Source organism: Octopus sinensis, linkage group LG5 (assembly GCF_006345805.1).
Source record: "Octopus sinensis linkage group LG5, ASM634580v1, whole genome shotgun sequence".
Classification (NCBI taxonomy): domain Eukaryota; kingdom Metazoa; phylum Mollusca; class Cephalopoda; order Octopoda; family Octopodidae; genus Octopus; species Octopus sinensis.
The window spans coordinates 38,697,475-38,723,777 of NC_043001.1; the positions used below are offsets into that span (position 1 = coordinate 38,697,475).

General features: G+C 36.7%; 1 protein-coding gene across 1 annotated transcript in view; it reads right to left on the minus strand.

The window, feature by feature from the left end:
* The window catches only part of LOC115212114, a 556,559-nt gene that overhangs the window by 84,104 nt on the left and 446,152 nt on the right, over positions 1–26,303 (minus strand). Inside the window, exons 10-11 of the mRNA XM_029780954.2 lie at positions 14,283–14,591; positions 2,274–2,378 (exon numbers count right to left, since the gene is read on the minus strand). Coding sequence (XP_029636814.1) covers positions 2,274–2,378; positions 14,283–14,591 — 414 coding nt within the window. The remainder of the gene's footprint in view (positions 1–2,273; positions 2,379–14,282; positions 14,592–26,303) is intronic.

Below are 26,303 nucleotides of genomic sequence, written 5' to 3' on the forward strand. Positions count from 1 at the left end.
ATATCCTCATCATCATATATATATGTATATATATAGGAAGAAAATCCTATCTTTATTTTAGATCACACCTTTACTTCTTATTACAAATGAATTGTTCGATTTACCTGTCATGCATGAGGATTTAACTGGGATTTATATTCTATTTACATTTACTGGTATCTGATTGTTGGAAATTTAACCTTATTCTTTTATACTGAGTGCTTACTTGATATCTGCCAGGACTTTTTAATCCTATTTTATTCTTATCTGTCTGTCTGTATGTATATACATACATACTAGGTTGAAGAAAAAGTTTGTGCGCCATGTTAAAATAATGAACTGAATGAACACACACACCACAAAAATATATTAAAAAAAGTATTATTTTAACACAGTTCACGAACTGTTATGGAAGATTTGGGATTTGAGACAAAGTTCTGGCTTATCAGTCCATATATGAATAGTAAGATTTCAATCCATCAAATGCTTCATAAAAAATATATGTAAAATAGATATTTTGATATGAAAGGCAAATATACACAATGAAGCAATACACATTCAGCGATATTTAAATCACATAAATTTCTACATACAGGATTGATTTGTTGCATCGGAGACACTAATATTAAAGCTCACAAGAGTATATGGAAAGTTCGAAGAAAGAAGTCCACATTAAAATTCAAATGTGAAAATTAACATATACATCCCATGGCCATTTCAGGAACATAGTGATAAGAGTAGATATCAATTTAAAATCCATTCCAGTATCACTATTTCCTTCATCAGGGATATCTATATCTTGTATGGATCACATCTGGTATTTTTGTTCATAAATGTCAAAGTTCAATTACACTATACCAGTTTGTATTTTATATAAAATCGATTGGATGAAAAATGAATTGAATAGAAATAAAACGATTGAGATGAATTTAAAATATATGGTGGAGGTAAAATTAAAAATATAAGCTTCCCGGAAATTATTCTAGAAGTGAAATGATTTTTCTCTTTCTTTTTTCAGTTTTTGTTTTTTATTCATTACAGATTTATTGTTACTTAATGAAAGAATTTAAGTGTGCATAGGTATTTATGTCTACATAAGATGATCATTATTCCATAATTATTTTATTGATGAGAGGCTTTTTATGGATTTTTTTGTTATTTAATGGACAATTTATATGTGGAGAGGTATTTATGCCTATATGAAATGATAAGATCCGAGAATTTGCATTATCTTCTCATTTAGACATAGTATATTGATTGATTCTTTTGTACATAACCTACAAGTTTATGTATATGAATTATAAGGAGAGGTTCCAGTAACTACTGATCATATTAATTTATAGTTAATATTTTGCATTTTTAGAAGGTTAACATATGTTACTAGTGATGAAGAAAATTTAGTTTTAGGGTTAATAAATGAATTCATGTGCACTCAGTATCTAGTTTTAAAATCAGCTGTGCTCCCAATATATGTTTTAGATTGGTTATGGTTAGATATTAGTACTTGGCTTTTATAGACTAGGTTCTTTTGTTGAATAAATGCCTCTTAAGGGGCAGTATTCCAGCTTGCAGGAGTTGCATGTTTTTTGCCTCATTTGGGTTTTAAATCATTGTCCCAAATAATTTGCATTGATTTGGTTAGATTCCAAATTACTGAGAAGCTGTGTTTAGTTCATTAATCACATCCATTTGACTTGTCTGGGTAGGATTTATAACCCCTTGTTGTTGTGATTCACCTATTATATTTCTTCTTGTATTATCATTAAATATAATATTATTGTTGGGCTCCAAATCAGAGGTTTCCCATAGAGAAACTTTACCTAATGAATGGTTTCTAAGCTTATACCTATTATTAGCTGCTATAATTGACCTTAGATTTGGTTTTGTGGTGAGGAGTACAATATCTTAATACAAGATTTATTAATATAGAATGACGATGGTTTTGTGGTAAAAATGGTAAAAAATTCCCATTTTCTAGAAGAGGTTTTATTGCCTGTTTATTTATATTGAATTTCATAGTGGGTTATGCCAATAGTTATCATGATTTTGGTCGAATTCGATGAATCCAGCATGTGTGGTAAAATGTTGTCAAATGAATCATTCAATATGCTATATATGGAGTAAAATTCTCCCTATTCATTATATATATATATATATATATATACACACACACACACACACACACATATATATATTATATATATATATATATATATATACATACATACATACATATATATGAACACACACATTGTTGTGAAAAACAAAGCTTTATAATATGAAAACATACAAACCTCTTCTTTTGTAGAATTTATAAGCAAGAAGACTCATTATTATTAATAATAACGAAAATCCGACAGTGCAACCAATAATTATTCCCATGGGGATTTCTTGCTTTTCTGAAAAGATATATTAAAAAGACCATGAATTATTACATCAATATATATAGTAAGTATAACGAAGAATTTTTCATTACTCATGTGTCTCATTTTATTGGGGTACACAACTCATCATCATCATCTTTTAACATCTGTTTTCCATGCTGGCATGGGTTGGATGGTTTGTCTAAGGTCTGGAGAGCCAGCAGCTGCACCAGGTTCCAATCTGATCTGCCAATGTTTCTACAGTGGGATGCCCTTCCTAATGCCAACCTCTCCAAGAGTGTAGTGGGTGCCATCAGCACAGGAGCCAGTTAGGTGGACCTGGCATTGATCACATTCGGATAGTACTTTTTATGTGCCACCAGCACAAGAGCCAGTCAGATGGTTCTAGTATTGGCCCCATTTGGATGGTGCTTTTTATGTGCCACCAGCATTGGAGCCAGTCATGTGATCCTGGCATCAATCACGTTCAGATAGTGCTTTTTATGTGCCACTGATACGGGAGCCAGTCAGAGGGTACTAGCATCAACCTCGTTTGGATGATGCTTTTTATGCTCCACCAGCATGGGAGCCAATTAGGCAGACCTGGCATTGACCACGTTCAGATGGTGTTTTTTACATGCTACCAGCATGAGAGTCAGTCAGGGGACACTGGCATAGACCATGTTCAGATGGTGCATTTTATGTGCCACGGGAACAGGAGCCAGTCAGGAGGCACTGAGCACAGCTACAATTTTGGTTTTAATTGACTCAACAGGACTTCTCAAGCATAGCATATCACCTAACGCATCATGGGTACTCTTAAATGGACTGGACATGCAAAACTGGTATCGGCCATGGCAGTGATCTCACTTCAGTTGCCGAGTCTTCTCAATCACAGCATATCTCCAAAGGTCTTGGTCTCCAGTCATTGTCACTATGAGGCCCAATGTTGAAAGGTCATGTTTCACCACTTCATCCTATGTCTTCCTGGGTCTACCTCTATCACAGGTTCTTTCCACAGTTAGGGTGTGGCACTTCCTCACACAACTGTCCTCATCCTTATGTAACACATGGCCATATCAGCGGTGTCGTCTCTCTTGCACACCACATTTGATGCTTCTTATGTCCAACTTTTCTCTCAGGGCACTTACACTCAGTCATGTATGCACACTAGCATTACACATCCAGCGGACCATACTAGCTTAATTTCTTTCAAGCCTACGCATGTCCTCTACATTCATAGCCCATGTTTCACTGCTGTGTAGCATGGCAGTTCGCACACACGCATCATACAGTCTACCTTTCACCCTGAGCGAGATGCCCTTAGTTACCAGCAAAAGTAGGAGCTCTCTGAACCTTGCCCAGGCTATTCTTATTCTAGCCATGACAATGTCAGAGTAACCACCCCACTACAGATTTAGTTGCCTAGTTAGCGAAGATATCAACTACTTCTAGTATTCCCTCCTTGCATGTGATAGAATATGTTTTCTGTACATCTTCAGTGTTTAATGCACAAAAACTATCTTCCCAGTTAACCTTCCTTTGATATTGCTGCACCTTTTATGTGTCCATAGATTACACCGGGTACATTGTATGGAGTTTCTACCCATGCCTTTTCTACAGATTGAGCAAGGCCATCTACCTGAAGGGTTTTGTCATTTGTCAGCCTCCCTACTTACTAAGACTTTGGTTTTTGCTAGGTTAACCTAAGGCCCTTCAATTCTAGAACCTTGCTCCCACACCCGAAACTCTGTCTCTAGTTCAGGCAGTGACTCAGCTATTAGAGCAAGGTCATCAGCATAGAGGAGCCTGTCTTGAATTCCTCTGTTATTGCCTGGTGGACTATAATGAATAAGAGGGGACTGAGGACTGATCCTACTTCTACCTGGAATTCTTCACTATACTCGTTGCCAACCCTAATCTGATAGCATCTCTGTACAGGGCTTGTACAGCTCTTATCAACCACTTGTCTATCCCCAGTTTTCACATTGACCACCAGATAAGGTATTGGGGGACCTGTTAAAGGCTTTCTCCAAGTCAATGAAAGCCAAGTACAGAGGTTTATATTTGCCTAGATATTTCTCTTGCAGTTGCCTTACCAGAAATATAGCATCAGTGGTGCTTCTGCTTGGCAAAAACCAAACTGCATCTTATCTAGGCTAACTCTCTCCCTAATTAGTTGGGCTGTGACCCTCTCCATAACTTTCATCACCTGATCCAATAATCTGAAACCCTTGTAGTTATTTCTATCTAAAGCATCACCTTTACCTTTGTAGCCCTTGACTATGGCTATGACTCCTTCATGAACTACCTGATTTACGATGTGGATGACAAGACCATAACCCACACCACCTGATATTTTAAGCATCTCAGCAGTGATTCCTGATGGGACAGGTGCTTCCCCTGTCTTCTTATCCTTAATTGCTTAATCTACCAGGTTACTATCGATTCAGGTAGCTGGGCCCTCAATTGAGTCAACCTTTAGTAGACTCTCCTCCTCCCATTCATTCGCCACATTCAGCAGTCTTTCAGAATGGCATCTCCAAGCCTCTTTCTATACAGAATCATTAAACACAAATGCACCATCATCCATGCGAACACATTTCTCTCCTATGACATCATGGTTTTCTCTCACACACTGTCTTGCAATACAAAATACCTCAGTTCTTTCGTCTTCACATTGCTGAACATTGGCAAACTTCTTTACTGCTACTCCCTTGGCTATATATACCTGTCTTCTATCTTCCCTTTTGGCTATCTGATACAGTTTCCTGCTACCCCCACTCTTCCAGGCCTGTTCTTTTTGCTTTAATGGCTCTGTCTACAGTAGTTCCACCACCATGTTACCCTAGGTCTTGAAGGGACTTCACACCAGGTACATATTTGGCCTTCTATGTCACAGGACTGTAGATCCTCCTCCCCATCATCAAATTTCTTGGTAAGGATATCCCTAAATCTCTGACTATATGAAGGGTTCTTAAGCTTCCAAGTCCTTCTTTTCCAGACTGGTCTACTTTTTGGTATCCCTAGTCTACATTTACTAATAACTGGTCTATGCTGAGGGATATATTCTTCACCATGGAGGGTCTTTATATTTAAGAGCAACCATGCATCTGGCTGTCTGGTGAGAATAAAATCAATCTGGCTAGCTTCCTAAAGTTGGTGTTACAGATCAATAGGTTATTTACATTGCAGAACTCTAGGAGCCTTGTTCCCTCTTCATTTCTGGTACCAACTCCATGGCCCCCATGTACACCACGGAAGATACCAGGTTGCTGTCCGACATACTCATTAAAATCTCCAGCCACAAAGTTTAAATCATTGACACTCGTCTTTGAGGTAGCCTGCAGAAGAATATCATAAAAGTGATCCTTCTGTTCATTTGGTAGACCCGCAGAGATAATTGTAGCTATACTATTCTGTAAGACTAGCCTGAGTTTAAGTACCCTATCGCACACCCTCACTACCATAATGATCTTATCCTCCTATTTCTCTGTAAGAAGTATGCCCACACCCCCTATTCCATCGCTATTACCTTCCCAGAAAAGTTTATACCTATGTGCTTTGCCTGTGAGGACTCTGGCTGAAGCTCCTCTCCACCCTACCTCTTGTATGTCTCTGCTGAAGTATCTCTACAATCTCGCTAGACCTACCCTTCAATGTACCTACATTTACAGTGCCAACTCTAAAAACTGGGAAAGAGATATGGGAGGTAACACAAGAAGGAGAGATGTTATTCAGCACCTGATAAGACGGTTCCTGTGATTGTTTGGTAATAGACGTCATAATAGTTGTTCTTGCTTTTAACCTAATGTCATTCAAACATGTTAGAATTGTTAAGGTTGTTGCCTCTACTGGGGTGGGGGGAGTAAGGAAGCATTGTATATGAAAGTGTTTGGGGAATTGTAAATATGTGTTATGAACATTGTGAATGTAAGCATTACTGATGCTGCAGATATAAATATAAAAAAGAAAAAGAGAGAGAGACAGGGTAAATGGGCTACTGTCTAGGTTAGTTAGTCCAGAGATGATGGGGAGAGAAAGGAAAGGGCAGTGAGATTACCAATATGAGGAGAGAGGGGAAGGGTAACAGGATGTCCAGTAAAAGAAATGAAATTTCTGGTATTAATGGTAGGGGTGAGAAAGGGTGGTAGGGGTGATATAGGGTGGGCACAACCACGTACAAGAGAGAGTCATTTTAAGGAGCAGAACAAACAAGAAAGAATTATTTTAGAGAAAAAACTAAATATGTATATACATTATTTACAATTGATGGATATTTGTCCTCATCTTGCTTGTTGTTAACACGTTTCGGCTGATATACCCTCCAGCCTTCCTCAGGTGTCTTGCGGAAATTTCAAACCTGGGTTCTCATTCCTAAGGTATTTTTTGATGTTGTTATTATTATTCAGGTTACTGCCTGGAATTGAACTCGGAATCTTGAGGTTAGTAGCCCGTGCTCTTAACCACTACGCCATAGTGGTTAAGAGTACGGGCTACTAACTCCAAGATTCCGAATTTGATTCCAGGCAGTGACCTGAATAATAATAATAACAATAATAATAATAATGATATGCTACAAATGACAAACAGCTGGAAACACTACTAAAGACAGTTCATAGATTCACCAAAGAAATAGATATGAAATTTGGATTAGAAAAATGCGCCAAAGTAACCCTGAAAAGAGAAAAACTAGTTAAGAGTAGCAACATCACACTAGATAAAGCCAATGAAATAAGAGAATTAGACCAAAGCCAAACTTACAAATATTTAGGAATCCATGAACTAGATAAGACACAGCACACACAAATGAAAGAGAAAATAAAGAAAGAATACTATAGACGAGTTAGATCAATACTAAAAACAGAGCTCAATGCTAAAAACAAGATAATAGGTATTAACACTTTAGCCGTCCCAGTTATAAACTACAGCTACAATATCCTTAACTGGATGCTAAATGAACTAACCAAAATAGATAGGAAAACAAGAAAAATAATGACAGGATCTAGGATGCATCACCCAAAATCTGACATAGAAAGGCTATATATATAACGTATAGAAGGTGGTAGAGGCCTTATAAAGCTGGAAAACTACTATAAAATAACCACTATAGGACTGCAAAAATACCTACTTCAGAAGCAAGGAAAACTGATACAAATAGCGGCAAAACAAAAAATTGTTCTCAGTATTTAAGGAAGCTGACAAATACAAAGAAGAAATCATACCACCTCAAGAAGAAGAAGAAGAAGAAGAAGAAGAAGAAGCAGAAGAAGAAGAAGAAGCAGAAGAAGAAGAAGAAGACGACGACGACACAACAAAAGCTATAAAGCAAATGAAATCAAAACTAAAGCTAGAACAGCAACGGACCATGATAAAGCGATGGCAAGAAAAGACCCTTTATGGCAAGTACTGGACTAAGCTAAATGCAAAAGAAATAGACAAAGAAAAATCCCAGCAGTGGTTGAGAAGCTCAGGACTCAAAGCAGAGACAGAGGGATTTTGCAGCACAAGACCAAAGCGTCCCCACCAGAAATTACCAAAAACATGTAATGAAAAGAAATATAGCAAGTAACTGCAGAATATGTGGAGATGGACAAGAAACAATAAATCAATAAATCTCTGGCTGCTCAGTCCTGGCCAAGAAGGAATATATTCACAGACACGACAGAGTTGGGACCTACATACACTGGAAGCTATACCAACATTATGGAATAACAACAGAAAAAAAATGGTATAGACACACACCAGAAAAGGTCACAGAAAACGAGAAAGTAACCATACTCTGGGATATGCCAATACACACAGATAGAGAAATTAAGGCCAACAGACCAGATATAGTTGTATGAGATCAGGAAGAAAAAAAATGCTTTCTAATTATGTATCAATACCAGCAGATGACAATGTGTCTCTAAAAGAAATGAGAAACTTTCAAAAGACAAAGACCTGGAAATAGAGGTAACTAGAATGTGGAATCTAAAAACAGAAACAATTCCTATCATAGTAGGTGCATTAGGCATGATAAAAAAATATTCAGACAAATACATAACAAAAACACCAGGACTTACAAACACATATAACATACAGAAAATTGCACTACTAGACACTGCACACATCCTACGCAGAACACTTTCAATACAGTAACCATCAGAGCATCACAACAAATCACAGCACATACCCAAGGCACACAGAGCTGTGCTTGGTAGTGAAGTGAAAGCACGTTATAAAAATATAAACTACTGAATGATGATGATGATAATAATAATAATAATAATGATAACAACATCGAAAAATACCTTAGGAATGGGTTTGAATGAATGAGACAATTAAAAACAAGAGAATTCTTAGTTTAGCTGTGCATATTTTCAAGTGTAATGAAATGGCCAAACACATGGAATAAACTAATGAGAGTCTGAGAGGGTGGGGAACAGGTGTGGAGGTGACAGCCAGAAATGCACGAAGAGGGCAGACTTTGCCCTAAGGGAGTAAGAGAAATAGAAGTAAGTAGCAATTGCAACCAGGAACAAGAGGGATACAGACAGGAAAGAAATTATTTTAGAGAATGATATACACTTGGGAACAAGTGTATGAGTATTTATATCAACACATACATGTACAGACAATTTGTTTACAATCATTGTAACATAAAGTGTTGGCTACAAATATTATAAATATGTTCTACATTACATTATAGCAATGCATTACAAGGCTCAGTGTCTTTAGGTCATACCTGAAAATATTTTTTATAGTGTTTCATTTTATTACACTTCCATTTTCCTTTCCACCACACATTTAATTCAACAAGAATGTCTTTCCATTATAATCCACTAAAAGCAATAGATTTCTCAGCTCACATTAGTATTGCACATCCAACAAATGGTATTAATCTAATGCCTACCAGTCCTCATATCATGTTTCCATGCATCATTCAAATCCCCACAAATACACCAAGCAATATACCTCTTAAACGAAGCTGCAAATTTTTGAATTTTTTGTATTCAATTGCAACCAAAGTTGTTATAGAGTCACTAGAAATGGAGAAAGCCTTTGACAAGATCCCCTGCTCCTTAATCTGGTAGCCAATGAAGAAGCTAGTGATAATTGAGTGCTTGGTGAGAGCCATACAAGCTATGTACAGGGACGCTGTCAGTAAGGTGAAAGTTGGCAATGAGAAGAGTAATGGATTTAGTGTACAGTTAGGTATTCATCAAGGATCAGTTCTTAGCTTCCACTTCTTTATCATAGTCCTCCAAGCCATAACAGAATTTAAGACTGATTGCCTTTGAGAGATCCTCTAAGCTGATGAGCTTGTTCTTATAGCTGAATCTCTACTACAATTAGGGAAGAAATTCTAGGTGTGGAAACAAGGTCTGGAATCAAAGGGCCTTAGAGTTAATTAAGAAAAGACTGAATTCCTAGTAAGTAGGAAAGCACACGTTATTAATCTCTTCAAGGAGATAGCTGTTCTTGATATGTAGAAAAGGTATAGATAGAAATTCCATAAATTGTACTCAGTGTAGCACACAAGAAATACTGCAGTATCATAGGAAGTTTAACAGAAAAACTAGTCTTTGTGTGTCACAGGTAAGCAGGTACAATAAAAACTAAGAATGTATGAAGTAGGTGGGCAGTTCTTTACAAGTGTAGATAGCTTCCATTACCTTGATGACCAAGTTAACAGTGGAGGAGAATGCTCTGAAAATGTAGTTGCTAGAATAAGAATGTGCTGGGCAATGTTGCAGGTAACAAAAGGCCTCTCTCTCAGAGTGAAAGGTAGAATGGATGATGCCTATGTATGGATAGTGACAGTGAAACATGGGCTGTGACTGCAGAGGGTGAGTGAAGGCTTGAAAGAAATGAAGCCAGCCTATTCCAGTGGATGTGCAATGTCAGTGTGCATGTACAATAGAGTGTAAGCATTTTGAGAAAAAAATTGGGTATAAGTGGCAACAGATGCAGTGTGCAAGAGAGAAGACTGTACTGGTACAGTCGTGTGATGCATATGGCTGAGGACAGCTGCATAAAGAAGTGCTGATCTGTAAACTTTTAAATGAGGTAAACTGAGGAAGATACGAGACAAAGTGGTGAGAAATGATCTTCAGATGTTGAGCCTCACACAGGAGATGACAAAGGACCGAGACTTCTGGTGATTTGTTGTGCTTGAGAAGATATGTCAAACTAAGTAAAATTGTGGCCGTCCATACATACAGGCATGTCCTTTATGGCCGTGCCTTCCTCTCACACTCACCAATGTAATCTGTCCTTTGTCAAAATTCCCCCACTGCCCATCTTCCAAATACCTCCCCTTCATTCCAACACCCATAATCCCCATTTGCTGTAGTCACATCCACTCTATCTCAAATGCCTAACTGCATACACTACATGCCCTCACATATCAATCACACTCCCTCCCAACCATTCCAGTTTCAATTTCTCTCACCATTACTTCCTAAAGTTACCTCATCCTCATCTCTAAACATTTCCCCTCACACTTTTGTAGAACATCCACTTTCTATTCTCTTCGGACTACTACTACTCCCCACCAGATTCCGATGCAACTTCAACACCATCTATTTCTCTCTCTCTCTCTCTTTCTCTTGCTTTGAATGTCTCTTCTTTTCTCTCTCTTCTTTTTTCCTGCTGGAGTAGCCAAGTATCTCTTCCATAGTAAGATATTTATCTCTATTCCCCTATCATATTCTAATCTCTCACTTGGCACTAAGCTACTTCCCTCAGTTCCACTTCCTCTCCCAACTGAGAGGTCTCACAAGTTACTTGGCAACCCCACTGGTGCTGGTGCCACATGTGAAGGTGCATGGCTTAGTGGTTAGTGTATTTGGCTCATGATAATAAAACTGTTAGTTTGACTCCCAACAGTACATTGCATCCTTGAGCAAGATGCTTCAATATCATGTTGCTCCAATCACTGGGTTGACAAAAATTAATTGTACCTGTAATTCAAAGGGCCAGCCTTGCCACATTCATTGTCACACTGAATCTCTCTGTGGAGTGCTTAGTCACTTGTATGGTAATTTCATGAGCAGGCTGTTCCAATGATCCAATCAACTGGAACACTCATCATCATTACCAATGGAGTGCCAGTTGGTGCCATATAAAAAAGTCATCAGTGCTGGTGTTGCATTAAAAGCACCCAGTACACTCTGTAAGGTGGCGGGCATTAGGAAGAGCAATCAGCCATAGAAACCATGTCAAATCAGACAATAGGACCTGGTGCAGCTTTTTGCTTGCCAACTTTTATGAAACCATCCAACCTATGCCAACATCAAAGACAGACATCAAAATGATGATGAGGCCAATTTATATCCTTGTAATAAGGATGTGTTCATTCTGTTAATGCATTAGAAATGTTTCAGACATTACTATGCATTATGATGTTTGGATGATTCTTTTCTAATCATTCTTCTCTGTGATTGCACAGACATAACTGTAGTTATATAATGTAGGGTTGAATAGTTCAGCATTTTAAACAGTGACAGCACAGTAAAAACAATATGTCCGTCGGGTTACACTAATGATTTCAAACCCACACAATTACGTGGCAATCTTTTCTGGGGAAAGTGGCAGTGCATGCCGGAACTGTGTGTACATGTAACTGCTGGCTAAGGTCCCCTAATCAGCCTCATCTAAGCATTATAATTCTTGAATTTTAACATGTGATTTCAGAACTATTGTTCATAAGAAAAGTTCTTATTGCAGAATCTGTCAAAAGCTATAAATCAAGAAAAAAATAAAGAGACTAAGGCCAATATAGCATTTGCAGTTTGTTAAACTGGATAATAAATTAAATTCCTGCCATTTCATATAGTGATATGAATTGTTTGTAACTATCCCAGAATACTTTATAAATATGGTCTACACTAGGAGTGAGGAGCTCATCACCTGATTTTAAATTTGAAATTACTCAATGAGAAAATCTATAAAGATCCATATGAAAAAAATTTAAATAGTAATGTAATATATATAGCATACCTATGAATTTGAAAGATTCATTAATTTTCTCAGTAAAAATGTACCTCAGAAATTCTTATACACCTTTCAATTTACTTTTCATACTGAACAGTTTCCCCAACTCTTCTTTAGGCCATTGGTCTTTGATTAATGAAAACCACAGATGAACCATCATCTTCAAGCAATCTACATGCATGGAACTGTTTCTAATTTGGTGTGGCCAATGTTATCCTATCTCAGACAGGTTCTGAAGTTTTTAACTTTTTCTACTTAGTGCTGCTTTGTAGTGACTTGACATCATTTAACTTGCAATAACTGCATTAATTCACATCTGTTTTCTATACAGGCACAGCGAACTGTTTGACAGGAGCTGGTAAGTCTGGGAGTCACATCAAGCTTTAGTGTCTGTTTTCGCATTGTTTTTACAACTGGATCTCCTTCCTAGTGCCAAGTGTACAACTGACAGATTGATTAAATATCCATGAACATTGTATAGGGAATCATATAAATCAAAATAACTTAAGAGATTTAACCAATTTGGACCAGTAGAAAGGCCAAAAAGAGGTAATATTTCAGTATTTATATGCATTCGTTCACTGTTTCCCTATTTCAGCAAAAATGCCTTACTACATTTAAAACAACTCCATTTAAACTACATAGAAAATATTTAAATAAACACACTAAAAATAGTTAATCAACTTGAAAACATCATCACTAAAATTGAGGGAGTAGTTTCCCAATATAAGTTTTGTCATCTTCACACCCTACTCCAAAAAACCAAACTACACCTCTCCACTTCCTCACATTTCCTCTTTTAATGCACTATGCTTATCTCTTGCTCCCCAGTTCTGTCCACACTGCACTGCTCACAGTATCATTACTATCCTGTTGTCCCCTACCCACTCTATATGCCCAGGTTTTACCAGTCACTGCATATCCCACCCCCATACACCTTGCATTCACATGAAACCTCTACTCTCTATACATGTACCTTGGCAACACCCTCCCTTTTATATTCTGACCCCATGTCTTTAGAGCATACTCTTCCACCTTGCTACCACTGATCTCCTTGTGGCTCTCCTCTACCATCCCATTTATATTCTGATCCCCATTCCTTATGAGCATGCTCTGGTGCTTTACCACCATCACTCTCCTGCTCTCTTGCACCCTCTTTCTCTTTCTCCTGCTCTCTTGCACTCTCCCTCTTTCTTTTGCTCTCTTTCACTCCCTTTCTCTATTTCTTAGACTGGTTAACTATGTGTCGGTTCTACAGCAACACACCCATTACTGGCCTCAATCTCGATCAATCCTTCTCTCTCCTTCTGACTGGGTAACCATGTATCACCTCTACAGCAACACATCTATTTGTTTCTCTGTCATACACTAACCTTTCATCATCTGGCACAAGATCACCTCCAATGCCACATCGTCTCTCAAAGGATTTTTATGTTACAAGTTATTTGGTGACTCTCTTAGTGTTGGTGCCACATAAAAAGCATCCATTCCACACTGTAAAGTGGTTGGCATTTGGAAGAGCATCCAACTGTAAAAAAAAAACATGCTAAAACTGATCTCAGTTGTGCTGGTGTCACATAAGCATTCAGTCCATTCAGTGGAGTGGTTGATGTTAGGAAGGGCACCGAGTCATAAAAATCATGTCAAAACAGAAAACATAGCATGGTGCAGTCTTCTGCTTAGTGATCGCTAGTCAAAACGTCCAACCCATGCCAACATGGAAAGCAGATGATGATAAGGATGATTTCTGAAAGGAAAATTATTTGTACTTACACATGTAATACTGAGCAAGAAACAAAGCTAAACTAGACGCTCTGACATTAAAACCCAGAGCTGACTATAACACTTAAACTGAAAGTAGAACTTTAAGTATTTTATGAATATATTAATAAATTACAAACAATTCTATATAACATAAAATAACATTTTAAATGATTAAAGAAGCATGTAACAACTTACCCTTATATGTCAAAGTAAAAACAACAGTTTCTTTTCCTATGGAGTTTTCCACTGTTAAGGTATAAGTACCAATATCATCATCTTTGATGTCTTCTAGCTTTAAACTAGTACAGTTTCCTTTGAAAGGAAACTCATTTGGTAAATAATCAGTTATTAAATATTTGTTTGAGTCAATTGATTCCTCATTTTTCTGCCATTTTACATCAGATTTTGGATGCGAATAAAAACACTGTTTCAAAATTACAGTTTCTCCATTTGAAACATTTCTCTTTTTTGGAACATTTAATACTGAACTGAACATGGCTTTCACTGGTGGAAAAAATAATAAAATATTAAAAGAGAAAATACACATGTACTAGATATTAAATATTTTCTGAAACTAACAATAAATATTCTAAATTATCAATTGAAGAGAATTGAAGAAAATAAGATGAAATAATCCTTTCTACTATAGGCAAAAAGGTCTGGAATTTTGGGGAAGGGGCTAGTCAATTATATCGACCCCAGTGCTTCACAGGTACTTATTTTATCGATTCCAAAAGAATGAAAGGCAAAGCAGGCCTTGGTAGAATTTGAACTCAGACTGTGATGCACATGGCAGTATAACCAAGCACTTAGAGTACTGACTGATGCAGTGGTGGAGAGGGTAATGTGAATTAGCAATGGCAAAAGGCCACAAGTAGTGGGGCATGGGAAGATAAAGGTTGCAAGCCAGCCACTGTAAGGGAGAAGAATGATCGAAAATGGGGAGTTAGGAGTTTTCTGTTGATTCTGATGGTAAATATCACTTGTTACTTTTTACCATCAAGAGACTTGACCTTATCAAATGGTGCCAAGAAAAAAAGATGGTAAAGATGGTAGAGCCGACAGTTTCCTAGGAAGGAGACATTGAAAATGCTCTCCTCAGGAAAGAAAATATATGTTGTTTAAACTTTGTGAAAACAATGGATGAGAGGTAATATACCTTCCTGTAGAGACAAGTGTCAGAGGATTTGTTGGAATCAGGGTTCACTTGATGCTCGGGAGTTTTGGACTAGGTGCAAATGACACAAAAGATGTTACAAGAAAATTGCCGGAAGTTGTCAAGAAAGCAACTTATATCTTCCTCAGGAGAGAGCATGAGTGATGAAGCAAGAATTAGCAATGAGGATGGTAGAAATAACTGATCCAGAGTTGCAACACCAAAGTTGATCACCAAAGCTTGTGCTGTTGCATGCACATCTTGTTGTTTACACCAGTAGGTGGCCCTGGGCAGTTCTAGTGTCATGATAGAAAGGGCTGAAACACCTACAAAGCTGCTTCACTGCCCCAAAAGAAATGAATGCCTGCATATACGTTCTTAGCTTCTTAACTGCAATTAAACAGACCCTAGCTAATTAGACATCCAGCAACTTTGTCAAAAATTCTTTTCCATCACTTTTTAACAAACCCAATAACATGAACATATGTACATGGCAGCCAAACCTGTTGTATTTGCTATCCACAGTGTATCCAGTTTAACCTTCTACACATAACAAAACATTCAATCAGTTACTTTTTTTCAACTCTACTCATTATTTAAGATGTCACTATTATAGCTTAGCCATGCTACATGGCAGTGAATGTGTACGAACAGCCATGCTACATGGCAGTGAAATGTGTACGAACAGCCATGCTACATGGCAGTGAAACATGAGCCGTGACTGCTGAGGACATGCATAAGCTCACAAAGAATGAAGCCAGCATGCTCCGATTGATGTGTAATGTCAGTGTGCATACTTGACAGAGTGTTAGTCCCTTGAAAGAAAAGTTGTACCTAAGAAGCATCAGATGTGGTGTGCAAGAAAGACGACTGTGCTGGTATGGCTATGTGGTGAGAATGGATGTGGATAGTTGTGTGAAAAACTGCCACACCCTAGTGGTTGAGGGAACCTGTGGAAGAGGTAGACCCAGAAAGACCTGGGATGAGGTGGTGAAGCATGACCTTCGAACATTAGGCCTCACCAAGGCAATAACTAGTGACCGGGACCTTTGGAAATATGCTGTGCTTGAGAAGACTCGGCAAGCTCAAGTGAGACCATAATCTTGTAATTTATGCCAGGGGTGTAACCAGCCCACTTATGCATACCTTTCCTTCACTGGACACTATTCTCCACTTGCGAAGACCTGTTGAGGCAAATGAAATTGAAATCAAATTCAATGACTGGCATCCATGCTAGTGGAGCGCTAAGAGTACCATACGAGGATGATCATTGCCAAAGCAACAAGCTAGCCTCCATGCCGATGGCACGTAAAAAGCACCATTCGAGTTTGATCATTACCTGCGTCGCCTTACTGGTACTTGTGCTGGTGGTACGTGAAAAACCATTTGAACAAGGTCGTTGCCAGAGCCACTGGACTGGCTATTGTGCATGTGGCACATAAAAAGCACCATTTGAGTGTGGCCGCTACCAGTACCGCCTGACTGGCCCTCGTGCCGGTGGCACGTAAAAAGCACCCACTACACTCTCGGACTGGTTGGCGTTAAGAAGGGCACCCAGCTGTAGAAACTCTGCCAGATCAGATTGGAGTCTGGTGCAGTCATCTGGTTCACCAGACCTCAGTCAAATCGTCCAACCCATGTTAGCATGGAAAGCGGTCGTTAAACGATGATGATGATAATGAATTTAAAACTACAATTCAAGTGAACAACTTCAAATGATGTATAGAAGTGGATAACTTGGTTTGCTGATTATTTTTATAGATGTGGCCAAAGACAAGACATTACTGTGTAAAATAAAGAGGAAGGTTTTTCAAAGGATTCAAATTGATATAATCTGTACAAGATATCAATTCAGAAATTTTGAGATTTATGTAAGTTAGAATGGGATTATCACTATGTGATATTGTCTCAGATATCACCTTGAGATTATTATTTCCAAGTGACTAATCCATTACAAAGTTTGAAATTTATGCTCAAAGATCACTTAATCAAAAATGAAGAAATATGCAATTATGTGCATCATCTCTAATAAAGACAATCTCTACAATGCTACTCAGAAACAGCCTATTGGTTTCACAGCCAATATTTCTAAGATTATGATGATTCATCACCTCCTACTTTAACTTTGATCTCAAGACATCTGAAGATATATAAAACTAGGTCTTCTAGAAACCATTACCTTTATGTTACAAAGTGGCTTTCATGAAGGTCTAAACAGGATACAAACATTTCTCTTCTTTCTAAAGCTAACAAATATAGTATGATATAGAATTTAAATGAAAACTCTATGTTACTAAAAGTTTTAGGAAGATCTTTGAAAAATAAATAATTTATTGCCAAAAAGGAAACTAACACCATATGTATCTCTTTATAATTTGAAATAACAACAAATATTTTATGCTCTTGGTCTATAATTTAATTCATATGCTTCCAATTAATGTGAAAAAACGCTTTCAGTTCTTTTCTGGAAATATTGATGACAATCACTTTATTAAAACAGCTGGGTTGACAACTAAGTTCCTGCCATCTTTTTAAATTTTGGAATTTATTACATTTTTAAATTTTGGAATCTTTTTTTTTTTTCTAGTTAATCTTAGTTAATTTTTGTTTATTTTCAGATCATTAAAATGGAATGTCAAGTTAAGAGAAACGAGCATTTTCAATACCTGCTTCTTTTTGATTTTAATCAAGGTTCTAAGGCCGCAAAAGCTGCTCGTGACATTTGTGCTGTGTATGGAGAGGGTACCATAGCTGAAAAAGCCACTCGTGATAGGTATGCCAAGTTCAAAAATGGAAATTTTGACCTTGAAGACACACCTTGTTCTGGCCGTCCAGTTGAGATTGATGTAGATTGGATTAAACCAACTTTTGCACGAAAATTCTCATGAAATGACAAGGGAACTGGCAGAGAAAATGGAATGCTTCCACACTGCTATAGAAAAGCATCTTCACTCAATGGGAAAGGTTCAGAAGTATGGAGCATGGGTTTTTGCATGTTCTAAGTGACAACAACAAAAATTAACAAGCCACAATCTCCACTGGTTTGCTTGCTCATCACCGCTCAACTCATGGACACAAGCAACGATTTCTTTACTGAATCGTTACTGGTGATGAAAAATAGTGCCTGTACATCAATATGAAAGAACATAAGGAATTGCTTAGCCCCGGTAAACAAGTGACACTGCGTGTAAAACAAGATCTTCATCGGCGTAAAACGATGTTGTGTATATGGTGGGACTGGGAAGGAATTATCCATTACGAATTGCTTGAATGGAACCAAACAGTCATTGTGGAACTCTATGTTCAACAGAGGGAACAACTCAACATGGCTATTCAAGAGAAAAGACCTAATCGGCAGCATAAAGCTCTTCTGCTGCATGACAACGCCCGCCCTCATATTGCCAAAATGACCAAGGAAGGTGTTCAAATGCATGGCTGAGAAGTGCTGCTACACCCACCATACTCTCCTAATTTGGCACTAATGGATTTCCACCTCTTTCTATCTCTTTCAAATGTTATGTGTAGAGTTTTGTTCAATAATGATACAGAATTGAGAGCTTGAATCAATTTTTTGAGCCAAAATCGGGTGATTTCTACCAACGAGGTATTGACAATCTTGTTGAACATTGGGAAAAAGTAGTAAACAACAAGGGTGAATGCATTATTGATTAATTAGTTGTTATTTTTCATTAAACCTTTTAAAAAATTTAAATTAAAAAAACGGCAGGAACTTAGTTGCCAACCCAATACAATTCTTCAGTATTTATATCTCAAACAATTCCTGAAAATTATAATTTTATTGATACACATAAAAAGAAACAAAGTCCAACAATCTCCTAATGGGATAAAATAAAATAAATAACTGAACAATTTTACCATTCTAAAAATAAAAATTGAATTGTAAATATGTTTTAAAAATAATTGTGGCTTTGTAAAATACTTGCCTGGAATTTTGTAGTTTGATGACTTAGTCACATGAAAATCATCATTGATTACATGACACTCCCATGTACCAGTATTATTGAAGGAAGGATTGTTTATAGATAATACTTCTTTATTATAAGTATTCTTAGTGGTGTTTCCCCATTTTTGCTTCAGTTTGTATTTATGAGTTGCTGGATTTCCATCAGATGCAGTGCAACTAATTATTATTTCATTTGTCTTTTTTGAAATATTAAAGTTTACTTGAGGAGGATCTTAAAAAAATAAAATAAAAAATAAAATAAAATAATCAAGGAACAGTTTCAATTTAGAAAATAGGATTAAAATTCAAAATTTCAGTTTCACACACATTTTAAATTCAGATTCTATGATTGTCATTGAACATGTTTCTCATACAGGATATCAAAGCAAAATACAGTAAGCAAACTAAACCACCACAATCTTGGGACAATTTGAGCTTGGCCCTGTGGCTAATGAAATCTTTATAAGGTTTTCAAGATTTACAGGAGGTTGCAACAGTGAGATATACTTCCATGCAGTACTTGTATCTAGATGGGTAGATTGTCCATTGAGAAATAACTGTATTCACCAGGAAGATAGTTTACTGAGTTGTAGAGTAAACAAACAATTCATGAAATTTCTACTAATAATATTCATAAAAATTGTCAACCCATACAGATATAAGAAATTAAAATCATTTCACAATGAAATTTCTTCACATAACATGCAAAAAATGCCTCTCAATAAGAGAAATTAGAAGCGTTCTTCAGTAGATCATGGGAAAAAGGATATATCCGTTCTTCATCACAATATCAATGTAGTGTTTAAATGTATCCACTTAGGGTAATAGCATGATAGGAAGAAAGTGGTAAGATGCCAGACAAATGAAACCAAAGTAATTGAAAATACTGGGTCAAAAGATTCAAATATTAAGTTTTTATGTTGTTGAAGTTGATGTAGTTTTCATTCTGAGAACAAAATATAAATAAACTGAATAAAATAAATTATTGAAGTAAATACGTATATAGTACTGAGATGAACTTTTTAAATGAACTCTTTAAATTTAAACAGTTAGCTTTGCTTTTTTTGTCTTAATATCATTTTTAATTAGAGCCCTTTATCCAAAGTTATGGGTTTAACCAAATAAACAGTTGTATATATTTTGGTTAGATTTAAATGTAACCTTTACTTTTGATGCCCTTATCCATAGATGCTTATGATTTTCAATTGTACATCAGACATTATGCTTTTGTCTTGTCATCTCTAATCAAAGTTTCTCAATCTCTTCTGTAATGATATTTAGGGTTTTTTACATTTCCACACTGAAAAATTTGATAAATGCATTATAAACTCTTTGATTTATCCAAACTTGAAGTCTGAATGTGACATCTTTGAAATTTGTTGTACTGATTTGATTGTATAACTAATACAGAATCTTTGTATCTTTCTAGGCAACTGTTTGTTGTAAAGTGGAGCTACCAGTGATTGGGGATTTCATTGCATACATATAGAAGAATACAGGTTATTTATTGCAGAAAAATATGGTCTCCAAATGACTGCTTATATTTGAAAAAATACTTCAATAGGATAGACACATTTTCTTGATGTTTTAAATCACCTCCTTTTCCTTCTCCTTCTTCATATCCACTCTCCATGCTGGCAAGGAAGGGTAGTCACATATGGGACCTTACTGAGACCACTGTTTTCATAGACAAGTTGGAAGACTATGCCACATTTGGTTAGGTTTTGACTATGTTTCAATAGATAGATGTGCTTCCTATGACCAACCTGTACACAGCGTACTAAATGTATTTTAGTGTAGTACCACCACTAAAGAAGTTGTCATATCTTTGGCTAGAGAAGACCAAATACACCTCTTGACTCTATGCTTTCTCTGTTCATTTACCAGCTACTTTACAGAGCGTATTGGATGCATTTTATTGTGGTACCAGCATTAGAGAGGAGGTTATGTCCTCAGCAAGAGAGAACTGAAGGGATCTCTTGACTATGCTTTCTCTGCTTATTTACCAACACCTCAACAGAGTGTATTGTAAATATTTTTTCTTATCACTATAAGAGTAGTGAGACTCAAAACTGCAGTAGAGTCCAGTGGATGATGTTTATTTTTCTACTGTAAATACCTCTCCCTGGCCACTCAGAAACTGGAGTTGCCCAAAAAAACATAGCTGAGCCAAAATGCACATTTTATTGCTACATTTTCAGAAATATATATATATTTAAATTGCTTAATTACTGGCAATATAAAGTGTATCTCACATTTTATTTGGAAGTTCAATAGTCTTGTATAGGCATTTTTATAAGTTATATTAACTAGTGACATATTTTGCAATAACTATTCAAAATATTGATCTAGTTTGTTTCCGAAAGTAGAACTTCACCAAAAAAAGAGCCCCCCCCCCCCCCCGAATTATTGTGAGCAAGCAAATCACATTAAAGTTGATGACTTGAAAACTAGATCAATACATCCCATTTTTCATGTACAATGAACTAAAAAGAACAAACTCTTTTATTAGTTCATTGAAATGTACAGCACCCATGAAAAATGGGACACTTCAATCAGTAAGAAGGGAAATAAATTTTGCTGGTAACAACTCATAAAAGAATATGCTGAGTATCTACAGCTGGCAACTGATCTTGACAGAATCTTGAGTAATTGTATGTTTGTAGATTATATATGTGTGTAATAAGTTATTTTGTATTTAATTTTAGCATGCTTAAAGATGTGATTAGTGTGTATTCTACTCTGACATTATTGAAGTTGCATTTCCTTTCACAGCAGAAATGATTATGATGCTGCTGTCATTAGGACAATTTGTGATGACATTCATTTCTTCTTAAAATATGTTTTGGTTTAAAATGTTTGCCTTGCTCAGTAAATTTTGTCTTTTCAGGTTAGCTCGTATTTTCCAGGTTTTTTAACAAACATTTTGCTGATAATCATGATTTCTAGGTGGGAGTTGCAATCAAAAGTTTTATTGAAAACTTAGCTTCTCTAATTTCAAAATTCAGTGAGCTACCTTCAGTTAAGGATAATAAATAAGTTAGGTTGGGTACATCATATGCTTTGCGACATTTATGTGAACTGCATTAGTCTATTCAAATTCAAAATGAGATAATGCTTCAGTGGCATTGAATATAAAATCAAAATTTTTAGGTTTTGAATTGTGTTTTGACAAATTTTGAGTTCAAATGTCTTATTTATCAAGTTTCTATCCTAGGGAGAGATATTTCAATTAAACAGGTCTCTGTAAAACAAATTTGACACCTATCTATCCATTAATAGTGGATAAGGATACTGAAATATTACAGGAGAAATTAAATGTGCCTACTTAAAACCTAGTAAAAAGGATATCAATATTTAGAAATTGGGCAGTTGTAGATGTTTACAGAATACACCATTTGAAGTAGGGTGGTTGTAGAGAGCAAAATATGGACTTCAGAGACCAGAAAAATTACAAACACCCATATTCATTTAAACTGGAGAAACTGATGTGATGTTTGGTCACAATAAATCCCTTAGTAAAATCAAGGATCAACAAACCCAAATTATTTTTCAGTTCTTTTGTTCATATTTACAGGTCATGCTCTTAATCTGAGGGAGTTCTTTTGAAGCTCAACAACAATATTGCACAGAATGGATGTCATTAACATAATTCTTAAAGTAAATAGAGTGAATACAGCAGGTCAATGATTTTTTTTAGAGATCAGTCAACAAAAATTATTTGTAGGCATTATCTTTCACAAACTCTCCAAGACTGGTAAGACTGATACAGCCTATGTTCAGTTGTACACATCAATATCTACAGGCAAGTCATAGGTGGGAAGGGAATTTCACATTGTTCAACTCTAAGAAGGTTTGATTATGCATAGTGGTCAATGAAATACAGTATTGACGAGAAGAATGGGAGAGATAGATGTATTGGGTGAACTTGGATGGAGGTTGTTTAAAGCTAGGAGCAGTGATCAGAGTAATAATAATATAAGAAGCAGAGATAAGAAAAGCACATGTATGGGCAAGAAATGGTATGTGTTACTGAGTCATTATCAATTGGTGAGGCTTTCACTGAGCAAATCTGTCCTGGGTGTAAGAGCAGTAATTCTTTGTGGATCTTGAATTTTGTAGAAAATCAGTAATTGCTCAAAAGCTGAAATATTTTCTACTTCTGAAGCGAAAAGGTAGTCTTTAGGATACTGTTTCAGTTAGGTTATGTGGGTTTTCAGTATATATTACCAGAAATTGTGAAACCTACCTTTTATAGTGACTATGACCTAAATATTAATCAGTTTTGTCCTCTTCAGTTCCACACAGGCTGACTTTATTTTTCCTTACTCTTAACTGATGAAGTAGTATTGATTTCATGACTACACTCCTTCCTTAAATAATAAACCGCTTTACTGATCAAAAAGACTGAACTCCATTGCAGAATGATTGGTGATAGGAAGGGCATTCAGCTGTAAAACCTATCACAACCCCCTAGCATAAAAAAATAAATCATATACACCAGAGACAGATGATGTAAAGAGTATCAATGATGATGGACTATGACAAGTGGAAAGGGTTGAGGTGGAACAAATCCTTCTAACTCATGCCAGCATTGAAAAATAGGCATAAGACAATGATGATAATGATGATGATCATCATCATAGTTTAACGTCCACTTTCCATGCTGGCATGCATTGGACGGTTCGACTGAGGAGTGGCAAGCCAGAAGGCTGCACCAGGTTCCAATCTGATCTGGCATGGTTTCTACAGCTGGATGACTTTCCTAATGCCAACCACTCTGAGAGTGTAATGGGTGCTTTTTATGTGCCACCAGTATGAGGGCCAGTCAGGCGATACTGGTATCGACCACCTCGAATGATGCTTTTATGTGCCACTGGCACAGGAGCCAGCACTGGTAATGACCATGCTCCAGTGGTGTTTTTTACATGCCATCGACACAGGGTTGCTTAAAGATGGTAAGAATATGACAAATCCATGCGTGTCGCTCACAAGTGAAGATGACCCACAAGTGAAGATGATTTTAGACACTTATGCAATCACAAGGAGACATAAATGCCCTCTCAGTGTACCCACTCTTGACCCAGTAGATCATCAAGGAGGTGTTGGTTGAAGAGAGAGAGGGCTGCACTAGCACTTAGCTGGTAGTCATTTTCAGCTGAGTAGACTAGAGCAATGTAAAGTGATGTGCTTTGCCCAAGGACACAATATGCCACGCAATCTGAGAATTTATACAAAGAAGTAAAAGACATTTGATGATGGTGAGGATATTAGTGATAGTAGTAGTAGTAGGAGGAGGAGGAACAAATATTTATATTTAACATACATTTGAACAGGATATTAATTTCCTTTTTAGCTGTCAAATTTCCATTCCTTTTGCTCTTTGCAATGGCAGTGCAGAAAACATCACTGATATTTTTACGATTAAAAGTTAATATAGAATTTGAAAGGAAATTTCCATTTTTATTCTCCAACCACACTTCTGGGGTAGGGTTTCCTTTTGCAGAACAGTTTATAATGGATGCTTGATCCTCAAATAATGTCACATTCTCTGGTGCAGTAATATCAGGTGGAATCTATAAAATTAAAAAAAAAAATGAATGAAATTTTTAAATATCACACACTGAAAAATTTTGAAGAAACATCCTGAAACACTTTGCTATAAATTATTATAAAATTTGTTTAATTCTTTGAATCCTAACATTCTGTCAGGTGTGCAACAATACCAGCCAAGTACATGAAAATCACAAAAACACTGAAAAAAATAAGGCAAATTCAACTGGAAAAAAAATGCAATAAATATATTTTCTACTATAGGTGCAAAGCCTGTAATTTGGGGGAGGAAGCTACTTGATTACATTAACCCCAATGTTGAACTGGTATTTATTCTATCACTCTGAACGGATAAAAGACTAAGTCAACCTCTACAGAATCTGAACTTTGAATCATCATCATCATCATCATCATTTAACGTCCGTTTTCTGTGCTAGCATGGGTTGGACGGATGTAAAGACAAATGAAATACTGCTAAGCATTTTTGTCTGGGGTGATAACGTTGTATTAAATATAAATTATGTTTAATTTGTAATGAGATATCTTTTACATCACTCCCTTATGTCTTCTGTCTTTGATCACCAAATTTTCCAGTAGTTATTATCTCCAGTGTAAATAAACAAGAATATATTCTTATCTTTCACACCCCAATCCTGTCCTCACTACCCTACCCTGCCCCTTGTAACAATGCCATCTTTTGTTTCCCATGTCCTCTATATACCCAAGTTTCACCAGTCCCATATTCCCCTTCCCCTTGCTTCCTGCATTCATGTCAAGTCCATCCTTCCTGCTCATGCACCCTTGGAAATATTCTACCATCCCATTTATATTTTGATCCCTGTACCTTGAGGTATGCTCTGGCACTTCATCATCACTCTCTCTCTCTATCTCTCTCTCACCTTTCTCACTCTCGCTCTTTCTCACCCTTTTCTCTCATGTTCTCTCACACTCTCACTCTCTTCTAGTCTCTCTCTCATTCTTGATCTTTCATCTCTCTTCGCTCTCTTGGTCTCTCCCTCTGACTGGATAACTATGTATCTCCTCTACACCAACATACCAGTTTCTGTCCCTGTCACACTATAACCTCTCATCACCTGACACAAACCCACCTCCTCCAATACACCCTCCCCTTAGAAGATCTTTGTGTAGTGAATTACTGAATGACTCCAGCAGATCTGGTGCCAAATAAAAAGCATCCAGTTCACTTTGTAAGGTGGTTGGTGTTAGGAAGAGCATCCAGCCATAAAAGCCATGCCAAAACAGACAGTGATGCCTGGTGCCAGCTTCTGGCTTGCTAGATCCTGTCAAACTATCCAACTCATGCCAGCATGGAAAACAGATGTTAAATGACAATGAAGATGATGACGATATTCATTATCACAATTATAATCAGAATATGATGCATTTATCTTTGATACATTATCTTTTTGATAGAGAATTTCTTTGTGTTGATCAACCTCTCTTCATGTGACATATCTATTGCTGGCAGATCCCAAGCATTCTATCAATAGTCCCTGCACAAAAGGCTTACTGAAGTCAATTT